Below are 15,279 nucleotides of genomic sequence, written 5' to 3' on the forward strand. Positions count from 1 at the left end.
GCTTTAATTTTGTTGGCTATAAACTTATTTTTATTTTATTTCTTTTGTTATTAATGTATTTTTATTTAATTTTATTTTGATTTTGTGATTTTTTTTCAATTTCGCCCTACATACAATTACCAAACTTCAAAAAATAAATAATAGATCAAAATAAAATAAATATACAAAAAAAAGATAGGATCTTATTTTAATCAGATTGAGATAATATAAACGTTTGTTACAGTCCTGGGATTATTAGCCTATTTCAAAAATACATGCAATTTAGTAGGAATTCAAGTTGACATAAGGTTCATATATATTTTTTTTATTGTTCACAATATCATCTGCCCAGACTACACAGATGTATGAAAGAAAGCCCATTGTCACGTGACATGCGATGTGAAAAGTAAGAATCGAATAGCCATCTTTTTGTTGATATCGGTCACGTGATGGATATCGTGCACAATTGTCACGCACGTCGCAAACAGTGAGTGGCCTTCAGAGAGAGGCTTAGCCCCCTCAAGATGTCAATGTATTTGACACCTCGCCCGGCCCCGATAAAGTTTTCACCGTTTACCTAAATTTATTATCCGAGGTTCCTTAAGAACTGCTAATTTCCATTTGCCAGTCATTTGGACACGTGATCGATTATGTCATGTGTCAAGCCCTGAACATTATTCGTACCCGTACGAAAACTTGAATTTGTAGATTAACTTTTGCGTCTTTGTTACTCGCACATATTTTGATCGATCAAGTTCAAAGTCCACATGCATTTTCTGCATGATTGAAGATAGCTATACACCACCAACAAATGCATCATAATTTCACATATATTTGCCATTCCGAGAGTCTTGTGTGGACAGATTTTGTTTTAACGTTGTGTACACAGTGAACAACATGGGCCCTGGATGCAAGTCATCTTATTCTTTGGATAGGCCGACTCGAGTGGAGTTCCCGAAGCAATAAGCATATCTCTGACTTGAAAATACTGAACAGTGACAGTCGGAATTAATAATGAAAAGATGAATACATCATGGACAGTCTATTAAATGAGGCGATCACACAACTGACTCCAGTTTGTAACATGCCTGTAATATATGTGTCAATCGGAAAACAATATATGCAACAATATTTCAGGTACCCATTGATGAATTTGGGTCAAATCTCTTGCATAACAAAAAGATTTGTTTGAGCTATTTAAATGTAGAACATCTCGAGAGATTACATGCACGTTACAAACGTAACAATATACACATGCATTACCTAAATTGCAACACATTTATTAATCTGTATATGCTGGATATCAAAAAGTCACGTTTTTTCCGCAAAGAATCAGATTGCTGGCTGAGCGGGTCGCTCACTTTCTATCATTTCCCATCTTCGGTTGTGTGTGGTGCCAGTGCTAATGGGACAGTTTCCCCCGCCGGACCAGAGAAGTGATAACCGAATTTTTCTGTTGCGGAGGTTTCTTCCATATTGAACTCGGCGACGGTGACACCCCGACTTGCAACTGATGGCGCGAACATGGCTGCTGGGTACACAACTGACGACGTCCCTACAACCAAGCATAGATCACACTCTTCTAATTCACTCTCAGCATGTCTTATCACGCCCCCATCTAAACCTTCTCCAAACCAAACTACATGCGGTCTCGCAAGAGAATCGCACCCTACTTGATGACAGCGAGGAAGGTCTTTTTCGGGAATCCTTGCTTCTTCGGCTTCCGGGTCCGGCGCTCCTTTACCAGCTAAGGCAGGCACGATGGGACTGTTTCTGTCGACTCTCACAGTACCGCATTTTAAACAACGAACCTTAAACAGTGAACCATGCAACTCCGTGACATCGACAGCACCCGCGGCTTGATGAAGTTGGTCGATATTCTGTGTGATGACAGACACTCGGCGACCTTGGTTTGCTAGTCGTTTCTGACACTCGGCGATCGCATAGTGGGCCTTATTTGGCTGCTTCGATAACACTACTTCTCGCCTGTAGCTGTAAAACTCCCATACGAGTGAAGGGTTAGCAGAGAATGCTTCAGGGGTCGCCAAATCTTGAGCTCGCCACCTCCTCCAGTAGCCCCCAGCCCCACGGAATGTTGGGATACCACTCTCGGCACTGACGCCAGCACCGGTCAATATTACGACATGTTTTGATTTAGCAAACTCCTCGCGGAATGCTGCCATATCTGAGCTCGGCCGAGACGCCATGACGGACAAACACTTCAAATATTGTGTGACACAAACGCGGAAAACTGAAGAAATCAACATCACCTTTGATGAACCAGGAAGTTGAACTTTGAACTCGCCGGGGATGTTACACTAATGATGCAAACGTATATTCCCCGCAAAACATTTCTTCACATTTTAACATGTAGTTCTACAAATTAGTGTTCCATTTACGGATGTTACAATTTCCAAATGTGGATTTCAGAAAAGTTATACCGAGAGAAAGCGAAAAGGTCTTAAATTGAATAAAGCCTGACCCTTTTTTGATTGAGACAGCGCCACCACGTGACGTACATTGACAGTTCGTATTTTCAGTGCGTACTGATAATGCGGCAACAGCCACTGTGTAGCAGACATATCATCTGTATGGCTAGCTTGCATAACAGATCAAATGATATGATGTTAGCTAATCCGAAATAGATGCCCATAAATATATATAATTAAACGTAACATATTTGGAATAGCGTGGGTAGAGAGTGTAGTTAGAATCTCGTGCCTGACCTTCAATGCATTGCGAGAAGGCATCACCATTCTTCTAAACCGCGCCTCCAGTGATAGAGCGTTTTTGTGACGTCAATATAAACCATTTTCCCGGAAGTCGATGATACGTCGTTTTGCATGCGTGCACATGCCGGATATGGGGTGTAACGTAAAAATGCACGAGTGATACTGCACAGTATTGTGCTTCTGGGTGTATCAATCGACATCACAAAAATAAAATTCCATTCTATCGACTATCAGCAAACTGACACGTTTGTCTATTTCCGTCGTGGCAAAGCAAGCGTATTTCTACAACCAAGTTTCGCTACTTCCGGGAGGTGATCGATTAGGACAGTGTACTAGTAATTGAAATCGACCAATTTGTTTGGTTGTTTAGTCGATTGTTATCTATAATATAATAAGATATAATATATATATAATATAATGTAAATAAAGACACAAAATCAGCACAATTATAGTTTTAAACATTTCAATGTATTCTATGCATTATTTAGAACTTTGCGTGTACTTTTTGTACAAATCACTGCGCATTACATAAACTAGATTTGAGTCCACGAATTAATAATGGTATGTATGGAAATGTATACATATATACATTTTGTCAGCGAGAATTCTTGAAAAGAAATTCGATACAAAGTAGCGGTCACGTGAACGGGTTCACACATTTTTATTCATCTTCAACTTCAATTTCAACTTCAATTTCACCTTTCAGCTCTTTAATCGTGTCCTTCACATCTTCAACAAGATTCGATACTGTTTTCATCAACGCGTCTATGACCGATGGCACTTTTCTAAACTCAGAGATGTTGCTTGCTGCGTTTTTCAGCGCCTTCGCCAGCTGGAAGCCGTTGAGACCGGAATCTTTCACCATACCTGTGATCTCCTTAGACTGCTCAAAAATCTGTGCCGACTCCTTAGCCTTCTTCAAAAGATCCATCATTTTTTCTCCCAAATCTCCAATAGCGCTGAATGCTTTCACGACGTTATCTTCTTCAATTTCCACTTTGATTAACTCCCGCTCTACGTCATCACCATCGTCATCGTCATCTTTATCACCATCTTCTTCCTTAACATAGGACCCGAAATCGAGAACAAATTTACATCCATCCTGTATCTCAATGGAAAGATCAGCTGCAAATGATAAGAATATGAATTACATCCATAACATTATATAACAACTGATATTTCTGCTAATGGGATTGTTGTTATGATATGTAATATATAAGTTGCGCCATCTAGCGACGACGAGGTTCTGTGACGTGAGGGACGCTGTGATCAGCGTCGATAGTTTTTGATTTGTAGCCGTCTACCAATAACAACTAGTTTTCTTTACATGTTATACTGTATTCTAAATGAGGAAATACTAAACAACGTAACAGAGTTGTCTATTTGCACGTCATTTGATAGTCTGGTCTACGCAATGCTGACGTCATAAGAGTGTTTATTCGCCAGAGGGTACTACTATTAAAGACACTGCTACACATATGTATCGTGTCTGGAATGAAATATTAAAGCGGGGAAGACGTCACCTGCGCCAGATGGACATAGCGTGTCAATGATTACAAACAAGCGTTTACCCATGAGCCTTTACGTTTTAGCGTGTGTTATCCTCGCTTGGGAATCAATTCCCGCGCGTGCGCAGGTGACGACTCTCCCGCTTTAATTTTGTCGCACAAAATTAGTATTCATACATGTGCATGCATTGTGACTTACTTGTATGTGCTGTGATGAACATTTGCATAATTAATGCTTGATTAAATATTAATTACAGTAAACAATTTTTCGCAAATTCCTCTAGGTAAATATTTAATAATTAAGTGTTAACAAACGTATTGCGAAGATACACTTTTTTTTTAATTTGTTACATTGAATAAGCGAAATACAAAAGAGTTAGTTTCATCATGATGGTATATATTTGTTTGCCGTAAAATCAATTAGCATAGTTGACCTTGCGTGTATATTAACGTACGACACATAAATTTACCAAAAGTAATTGTTGACGAAAATTGGGTATATAGGTTTTAAATACCCCGTGAAAGTGTTCTAGGTTCTTCATGTAATGAGGTGTTTGTATACAAGTGATTTCCCACGCGAAAACGACAAATGCGGTGGAATTGACCGCCAACGGATTGTTTGGCTGTGAAAGTTTGGTATTATCAACCCGATTTTTGAGAAAAGTTGTGTCTTTATTATAGTTTCGAGTCGGATTTGAGATGGCTGCCCCTATATAGTTAATATCGGTAAATTATTCGCATTTATTTTATTATCACTTGTACGCCAACTGACTGAGGGTATAGCGCCATCGCAGTTGAGCATAGCGCCGTGAAAGTTGAGCATTGCGTTTTCGCAGTTGCACGACAGTCATTTACTTACGGTATCTACGTTTCAAGTCAAGTATGATGACCTTAATACTGTCATCTTTCTTGTGCCCAGTTGAAACTTTGAACGTCTCAATCGTTTTATCAATCTGTTCTTTGAGTTCAACTGCTCCGTTGAACGGCGCCACGGCCTCCTTGAACATTTTATCAACACCTGCGACTTTAGTTTCCTTGATCTCTAGTTTAGAAACTTTCTTTTCCTTTGTCTTCGCCTTTTTAACCTTTGTTGTATTATCAGGCTTATTGTTGGCGCCATTCGACTTATTCTTTTTTTCTGTTTTTTCCGTCTGTCAAAATGGTGAGAATATATTATTTTATAATCTGTTCAGCATATCACACTCTACGTTTTTTGAATAATATTTTTCTCGAAGTATTATATATTTTTAGCGATTTTAAAAATTGAAGTACTTACTGGCATTGGCGTCGGTGGTAACGACAGGATTGCACCAAGCTGAAAAAGATACCGGTCAAAATGCTACGTGACTATGTGTTAAAATTCACGGTGATTCGACGTTGATAACTATTTCCGCATTTTGCATTTTTGCACAGAAAACAAATCTACATTGTGCGTTTAAACCGCCCAGTATGCGGTATCTGTTCTTCGGGATTCATTGTTGTTATGAAACACATTACAATAGCAACAACCCAACTGTAAGTTTTACCGTGATTGTGCGTCAATGTTCGACGCCCAATTGAAACAGATTGCCCTATTGGTCCCAGTGCACACTTTTCTAACCACTCAACTTGCGCCTTTCAAATACGTTACTCTCTACCAAACTTGCTTTATATTTATCTTACCTGTATTATCTTCCAACCATCTTCAACCCTGATGTACAGCTGCTGTGTATCGTGAATAAATGCTAGTCGGCCTATAGAGGTCGCTCTTGCATTCTCTTGCATATCATCCACACACTGGTAAGTATCAACCTATAATAAAAAAAGCAAAAAACACGTTCTTGCACAAATTTGTAATGATTACCCCGATCATTCTGTTTTAGCGCATCTACGTCTAATGACATTGATTGACAGCAGTTAATTATTCATGCTTAGCAGCGCCTCTGTTTACAGGCTCGTTCGTTTTTTTCGAACTTATTCGACAAAAGCTCAACTCATACCGTTTTTATTGCAATGAATATAACATACAATCATTGCTGTGAGCAACTTTGGTACTACATAATCGATCTATACGTTGAAGAAAACATGAATATAAAGTTACCGGGGTTTAACAGGAGCTGTTACCTGGAAGTAACCTCCATTGATAAGAAGCGTATATATATTATCCTTTGGCCTTTAAGCTCGTAGATTGCACGAGGTTGCTTTGGTTTTGCGCTCCATATGGGGGTTAAGAACGTTAAGATTTTGGTCCGAAGCAGCAGGCTTGGCAGATCTTCCCATCTTCTCACTAATTTAGTTACTTCCACTGAGCCACTTCAACATAACTCTCGAAAATATCACATATCCGCGGTAAATATCGTGATTAGAACTTACATCATGAAATAATGAATTCACAACCAGAGTACCATTCTTCTAATGGTATGTTTATGGAGTCGTCGGGGTGTCATATCATATATTATATATTATAATGGTTTTGAATGGTATAACATTATCGGAAATCGACACAGTTGAGGGATCGTGGCAACACAAAAACATCAAATCATAGAATAATAGCATGTGTTGTCCTACCTTCTCCCCGTCAGATGACGTACAACACCCCATGCTGTAACTAGGGTTAAGACCGACCGTAGAACGTGAGTTTAACGGAAGGAGCCGAAGACGGAAGGATGTGTCTCGTTTCTGAGAAAGGACTCCCTAGCTTGGCTGCGATCCGTACACTCGTGACAGTCTTCGGGTTATTTGTGTGGGGAAATCTGACACTTTCACTTTCGCCTCGGTCATTATTTTCGCTCTATAGAGGGCCTGTAGCAATACGTATTGTAGTATTCCGCTCTGTCGGAACACATATGGTCTGATTTTAGGCGGCGAACTTGACTTGGGTTTTTCGGCAAGCATGTATATCGGCGGCGGCACGAGAGGGTGCCCCGAAAAAAACATTTGGGCGTCGCCCCTCCCCAATTTAGCTGAAGCCCGTGGGTCATTAAACGTCATCAAACTCAGCTACGTATGTCAGCAAAATTTGCCTTTCAAAATGCAGGAAATAGCGTTTCATGTCCCCGGACCCCCCAGTAAGGTCGGGTGAGCAGATCTCGCCCATGCAAAATTTCGTACCTCCACCTCTGACGTGGGATAAATACTCTATCCTACAGTATTTGGGGGCGGGCGGTGTGAAACCAAATCAGCACTGACCCACAGGCTCTTCTAAGAGTGGGGGGGGTGACACATGACAATCAACAACCTTTTGTACGGTTGGCCCGGTGTCGAGACTGGGGCGTTGATCGACAGAGCACGTCTACATGAAACCTATTTCTGACCAAAAAATAGTTATTAGTTGATCTCCAAAAAAATGTTGTGATCTGACCGATCATGTATGTAACGGTACGTGTACTCTCTACTACGTACGCATTGAAATCAGACATGGAAGTGCAGATAAACAACCAATGATTATCCCATGGAACGAAGAAGGTCCTTCTTCCTTCCATGATTATCTGAACATTGATTATGTGGACCTTAATAATCCAAACATTGATTATGTGGACCTTAATAATCCAAACATTGATTATCCAACACCAATTATCTTAACATTGCTTATCAAAACACTATAATTATCCTGTATTTAATTATCAAAATACTAATTATTCATACGGTAATTTCCAAACAATTATTATCAAACATTAATTACCCAACACCAATTATCCAACTATTGATTATCTAAAAACACTATAATTATTCTGTATTTAGTTATCTAAACATTTATTATCATACCATTGCTTATTTAAAAACAGTATAATTATCATTTATTGAGTTATATAAACATTGAATATTCAAACATTAGTTATCCAAACATTAATTATTCAAACATTGTTTATCCGAACATTAATCATCCGAACATTGATTATCCAAACATTGATAATTCAAACATTAATTATCCGAACATTGATTATCCAAGCATTAATCATCCAAACACTGATTATCCAAACACTAATTATTCAAACATAAGTTATCCGAACATTAATTATCCGAACATTGATTATCCGAACATTAATAATTCAAACATTAATTATCCGAACATCGATTATCCAAACATTAATCATCCAAACACTGATTATCCAAACACTAATTATTCAAACATTAGTTATCCGAACATTAATCATCCGAACATTGATTATCCAAACATTGATAATTCAAACATTAATTATCCGAACATTGATTATCCAAGCATTAATCATCCAAACACTGATTATCCAAACACTAATTATTCAAACATAAGTTATCCGAACATTAATTATCCGAACATTGATTATCCGAACATTGATAATTCAAACATTAATTATCCGAACATCGATTATCCAAACATTAATCATCCAAACACTGATTATCCAAACACTAATTATTCAAACATTAGTTATCCGAACATTAATCATCTGAACATTGATTATCCAAACATTGATAATTCAAACATTAATTATCCGAACATTGATTATCCAAGCATTAATCATCCAAACACTGATTATCCAAACACTAATTATTCAAACATAAGTTATCCGAACATTAATTATCCGAACATTGATTATCCGAACATTAATAATTCAAACATTAATTATCCGAACATCGATTATCCAAACATTAATCATCCAAACACTGATTATCCAAACACTAATTATTCAAACATTAGTTATCCGAACATTAATCATCTGAACATTGATTATCCAAACATTGATAATTCAAACATTAATTATCCGAACATTGATTATTCAAGCATTAATCATCCAAACACTGATTATCCAAACACTAATTATTCAAACATAAGTTATCCGAACATTAATTATCCGAACATTGATTATCCGAACATTGATAATTCAAACATTAATTATCCGAACATCGATTATCCAAACATTAATCATCCAAACACTGATTATCCAAACACTAATTATTCAAACATTAGTTATCCGAACATTAATCATCTGAACATTGATTATCCAAACATTGATAATTCAAACATTAATTATCCGAACATTGATTATCCAAGCATTAATCATCCAAACACTGATTATCCAAACACTAATTATTCAAACATAAGTTATCCGAACATTAATTATCCGAACATTGATTATCCGAACATTGATAATTCAAACATTAATTATCCGAACATCGATTATCCGAACATTAATCATCCGAACATTGATTATCCAAACATTGATAATTCAAACATTAATTATCCGAACATTGATTATCCAAGCATTAATCATCCAAACACTGATTATCCAAACACTAATTATTCAAACATAAGTTATCCGAACATTAATTATCCGAACATTGATTATCCGAACATTGATAATTCAAACATTAATTATCCGAACATCGATTATCCAAACATTAATCATCCAAACACTGATTATCCAAACACTAATTATTCAAACATTAGTTATCCGAACATTAATCATCTGAACATTGATTATCCAAACATTGATAATTCAAACATTAATTATCCGAACATTGATTATCCAAGCATTAATCATCCAAACACTGATTATCCAAACACTAATTATTCAAACATAAGTTATCCGAACATTAATTATCCGAACATTGATTATCCGAACATTGATAATTCAAACATTAATTATCCGAACATCGATTATCCAAACATTAATCATCCAAACACTGATTATCCAAACACTAATTATTCAAACATTAGTTATCCGAACATTAATCATCTGAACATTGATTATCCAAACATTGATAATTCAAACATTAATTATCCGAACATTGATTATCCAAGCATTAATCATCCAAACACTGATTATCCAAACACTAATTATTCAAACATAAGTTATCCGAACATTAATTATCCGAACATTGATTATCCGAACATTAATAATTCAATCATTAATTATCCGAACATCGATTATCCAAACATTAATCATCCAAACACTGATTATCCAAACACTAATTATTCAAACATTAGTTATCCGAACATTAATCATCCGAACATTGATTATCCAAACATTGATAATTCAAACATTAATTATCCGAACATTGATTATCCAAGCATTAATCATCCAAACACTGATTATCCAAACACTAATTATTCAAACATAAGTTATCCGAACATTAATTATCCGAACATTGATTATCCGAACATTGATAATTCAAACATTAATTATCCGAACATCGAATATCCAAACATTAATCATCCAAACACTGATTATCCAAACACTAATTATTCAAACATTAGTTATCCGAACATTAATCATCTGAACATTGATTATCCAAACATTGATAATTCAAACATTAATTATCCGAACATTGATTATCCAAGCATTAATCATCCAAACACTGATTATCCAAACACTAATTATTCAAACATAAGTTATCCGAACATTAATTATCCGAACATTGATTATCCGAACATTGATAATTCAAACATTAATTATCCGAACATCGATTATCCAAACATTAATCATCCAAACACTGATTATCCAAACACTAATTATTCAAACATTAGTTATCCGAACATTAATCATCCGAACATTGATTATCCAAACATTGATAATTCAAACATTAATTATTCGTACATTGATTATCCAAGCATTAATCATCCAAACACTGATTATCCAAACACTAATTATTCAAACATTAGTTATCCGAACATTGGTTATCCAAACATTAATTATCCGAATATTGATTATCCGAACATTGATTCTCCAAACATTAATTATCCAAACATTGATTATCCAAACACTAATTATCCAAACATTAGTAATCCGAACATTGATTATCCGAACATTGATTATCCAAACATTGATTATCCAAACATTGATTATCCAAACATTAGTTATCCGAAAATTGATTATTCAAACATTAGTTATCCGAACATTGATTATCCAAACATTAATCATCCAAACATTGATTATCCAAACACTAATTATTCAAACATTAGTTATCCGAACATTGATTATCCGAACATTGATTATCCAAACATTGATAATTCAAACATTAATTATCCGAAAATTGATTATCCAAACATTGATTATCCGAACATTAATTATTCGAACATTGATTATTCAAACATTGATTATCTAAACATTGATTATCTAAACATTGATTATCAAAACATTGATTATCAAAACATTAATTGTCCAATCAACAAATCATTCGAACATTGATAATTTAAACATCAATTATCCAAATATTGATAATTCAAACATTGATTACCCAAATGTTAATTTCCCTAACACTCATTATCCAAACATTGATTATCTAAACATTAGATTATCCGAACATTGTTTGTCTAAATATTAAGTGCCCAAATTTTAAATTTGCCAAACTCTTTATTTTTACAGTAAATTAAGAATTATCACTATCATGATACAGTGATTTGATTCACATTTGTGTTGATATGTGTGGATATACACAAATATGCCCGGAGAAACTGTGGTCAATGTTTTATCAGGGGGAAATTCTCTTTCTCTCGGGTTCTCCACACTTGTCAGGGGGGGGGAACTCGTCTCGTCTCTATATCTCGTCCCCTTGAGGTACGGGATCGGGAAAGTCACTTATACTTTACAGTCAAATAAGACACACACCACGAAATACGTTTCAGCTCTCGTCTTAGTCGGTCAATCGAGCACTCTATAAGACACAGCGCCCTGGGGAAAAAATCCCCAAGACTCTCGCAAGGCTGACCCAAGACTAGCCCAAGACTGGACTGCCTCAAGGCTCGCCCCTGGACTCTCTCGGACTGCGTCTGTCGTGGAGTATTCGCCAAGACCAACTCAAACTCTCTTTATTCATTTTCAAAACTCTGATCAATTACAATGCAGTAAAAAGACTCTAGGGCGTAACCTTCAATCATAAAGCCAATCACACTAAGTACTGAATACGTCATATCTTTTGATTAATCGTTCACTACATTAATAACTACGGATGTCAGAATAGCGACGGTATCTTGTAATTAGTTCCAAATCACTGAGCCAAGTTCCGTCCAAAACTTCAAATAGGCCTACACGATGACAGACATAACACAGCAATTCGCTAATAATCAGTTAATTAAGTCGGTTAACAGATACGCGAAAACAAATCCATGACACATCCCTTCACCCAAACTGAGATATGCCTCTCGGCATTGCACGTTCACAAATCAAAGATACCGTCAGCCACTCATCGTCATAGGGTTAAATACAATACTAATAATAAAAGGTATAAATCAAAAAGAGTAAAACACACTAATTAAGTACTATGATTATAAGGTCTAAATACAATGGTTATAAAGTCACAAATATCAATGGTTATAAATCAAAAACAAGGGAAAGGCTACCAATCGACTCACTTTTCTCAAAACGGTTCGCTGAGATAACCCGTCGCTTCACTTTCTCCGTTACTAAGGTTACAAACTCTATATCAAAAGGTCAAAAAAAACTAAGGCGTGGCGGTGTAACCAAGCGATCAGCCAATCGCTGTAGTCGACAGCATGATCACGTGATTACCAGGGATGCGTCTCTCGGTTAAACATTGCAAAGCGGTAACTAATAAACAATGAGTAAAAAGCTATTAATCAAAGTCCTGTCACATACCCTTATAAACTTCAACTGAACTCACAAGTCGTTAATCTAAACAAAAGTCATACGGCGTGGAAACAGAATGCAAAGACAATGTCGCTTTCATAACACATTACTCATCTGGCAAAAAAGACGGGAAAGGCTAAAACGATAGAAACTACTAAGTTACATATAATCCTGTCAATCATGAACAAAAGCTTGCGATATCAAACAATACGTATATAAGCGCACCAAACTCCCATCTCAAAAAGACATTAAAAAACGTTACAAAGGTGCTCTAAACTCAAAAAGTGTCAGAAGTATTCCGGAAAACAACACATAAACAAAAACAACTCTTAAAACGTCGATATCTCTGTACATCGACAAATCTCAAAACTCTTAAAAAAAAACACGTGGGGGCATCATTCCTCCCATCATATTCCGTACTCATAAACTCATTAAAACTCCATGAAACTTCACAAAACTAATAACACTGTGTTGCAAATACTTGTCCACTGAGGCGCGCTTAAATCGTTATAAAGGACCTCAAACGTCACTAAACATCATTTCAAAACAAAGATCTGGGCGCTTACATAACATACAATTCGACATCACTAAAAGAAACGGTAAAAACGATAGGAAAAGCAAGCAATACATTACATTACTGAACAATAGGGTTAGGATTGTGGAAAAGAGTTCAACGTCCTGAGTTATACAGTGTCAGTTACAGTGTCCAACGAGCGGTTCTCTAAGCAATACACAGATAGCTAAAGTCAAAGTCTATAAGCGTCTCTTCTCTTGTCGCGTTAGTCCGGGTCGTTCTTTCTCTTCTTCCTGTCTTTAATGTCGCTCAATTCTTAATTATACAGTCCTATCCGGTACTCATCCTTCATAAGGGGTTCAGAGGTCTTCATCTCTTCAGCGTCGTTCATCGGTGCCATACTGTTAACGGTGTTAGTCGTCGAGCGCGGTTTCGTCTCTGCCATCGAGCCACTTAGTTCGGTTCACAAGAAAGACACATCTTCGCCAATTCACTTTTCTTCACAGGATGTCAATGTGTGTTAAACACCTGCCCGGATTCTCCACCACGTATCAGGGGGAAATTCTCTTTCTCTCGGGTTCTCCACACTTGTCAGGGGGGGGAACTCGTCTCGTCTCTATATCTCGTCCCCTTGAGGTACGGGATCGGGAAAGTCACTTATACTTTACAGTCAAATAAGACACACACCACGAAATACGTTTCAGCTCTCGTCTTAGTCGGTCAATCGAGCACTCTATAAGACACAGCGCCCTGGGGAAAAAATCCCCAAGACTCTCGCAAGGCTGACCCAAGACTAGCCCAAGACTGGACTTCCTCAAGGCTCGCCCCTGGACTCTCTCGGACTGCGTCTGTCGTGGAGTATTCGCCAAGACCAACTCAAACTCTCTTTATTCATTTTCAAAACTCTGACCAATTACAATGCAGTAAAAAGACTCTAGGGCGTAACCTTCAATCATAAAGCCAATCACACTAAGTACTGAATACGTCATATCTTTTGATTAATCGTTCACTACATTAATAACTACGGATGTCAGAATAGCGACGGTATCTTGTAATTAGTTCCAAATCACTGAGCCAAGTTCCGTCCAAAACTTCAAATAGGCCTACACGATGACAGACATAACACAGCAATTCGCTAATAATCAGTTAATTAAGTCGGTTAACAGATACGCGAAAACAAATCCATGACAGTTTCTTGAAAATTAGAAATACTGGAAAATTATTATTCTGAAAGCATTATTTACTACAGAAAAATATTTCAGTATCACTGAGTCTAAAAATATTTGATCAGTTAATATCTCCAATATTAATGTATGGATCAGAAATCTGGGCCCATGAAATAAAGGACAATAACAGTTTAGAACAAATTTGTAATTATTGTACTTTTATCGTTTTATTTTAGATGTAAGTAAGGTAGCCCCAATCAATGGCGTTCAGGGTGAAATTGGTAGACTTCCAATTAGGATCAAAACAGAAAAAGCTCAAATCAAATACTGGTATAGACTAAACACACTGAGCGGCCAGTGAATTATATACTACACGGTGCATTAAAAGAAAACATTACAAACAATACAAACTAGAAAAAGAAGATTGAACATATCTTGGGGGAAAACCAATTTAATAAAACTAAAGGTGAATACGAGATAAAAAACAACAACATCAATCAGTTCTCAAAAAATATCGAAAGTAAACTATCAAATGAATATAAACAGACCTGGAAAAATCAAATAGTTAGTTGTAATAACAATCAAAACGAGGGAAATAAATTACAAAACAAAAAAGTTTATTCAAAACAATATTTAAAACTGAAAAATACCTAGAGGAAATAAAGGACTTCAGCATGAGAAGAATATTAACAAAATTCAGAATAAGTGACCATAATCTAGAAATTGAATTAGGACGAAGAAGGAAGCCAAAAGTGGAAGAAAAGGATAGAATATGTACAAAATGTTATTAAGTAAAAAAAAGTGGAAAATGAAATCCATGTTATTTTAGACTGTGAG

General features: G+C 36.4%; 2 protein-coding genes across 2 annotated transcripts; both read right to left on the reverse strand.

Moving 5' to 3' along the window:
* Window positions 1-288: 288 nt before the first annotated feature.
* Window positions 289-2,270, reverse strand: LOC100374956 (NAD-dependent protein deacylase sirtuin-5, mitochondrial-like). Its single transcript, XM_002741656.4, has one exon. The coding sequence runs from the start codon at window positions 2,244-2,246 to the stop codon at window positions 1,347-1,349; it is 900 nt and encodes a 299-aa protein (XP_002741702.2). The 5' UTR covers window positions 2,247-2,270; the 3' UTR covers window positions 289-1,346.
* Window positions 2,271-3,157: 887 nt separating this feature from the next.
* LOC100375106 (uncharacterized) lies at window positions 3,158-6,922 on the reverse strand. The gene is made up of 5 exons (XM_002741657.4): window positions 6,767-6,922; window positions 5,882-6,010; window positions 5,496-5,534; window positions 5,079-5,370; window positions 3,158-3,836 (listed from the first exon to the last, which is right to left on the reverse strand). The coding sequence occupies exons 1-5, from the start codon at window positions 6,797-6,799 to the stop codon at window positions 3,373-3,375; spliced, it is 957 nt and encodes a 318-aa protein (XP_002741703.2). The 5' UTR covers window positions 6,800-6,922; the 3' UTR covers window positions 3,158-3,372.
* Between the last annotated feature and the right edge of the window lie 8,357 nt (window positions 6,923-15,279).

The sequence above is a fragment of the Saccoglossus kowalevskii genome, chromosome 22 (genome assembly GCF_978046115.1).
Source record: "Saccoglossus kowalevskii chromosome 22, keSacKowa6.1, whole genome shotgun sequence".
In the NCBI taxonomy this organism is placed as follows: Eukaryota; Metazoa; Hemichordata; class Enteropneusta; family Harrimaniidae; genus Saccoglossus; species Saccoglossus kowalevskii.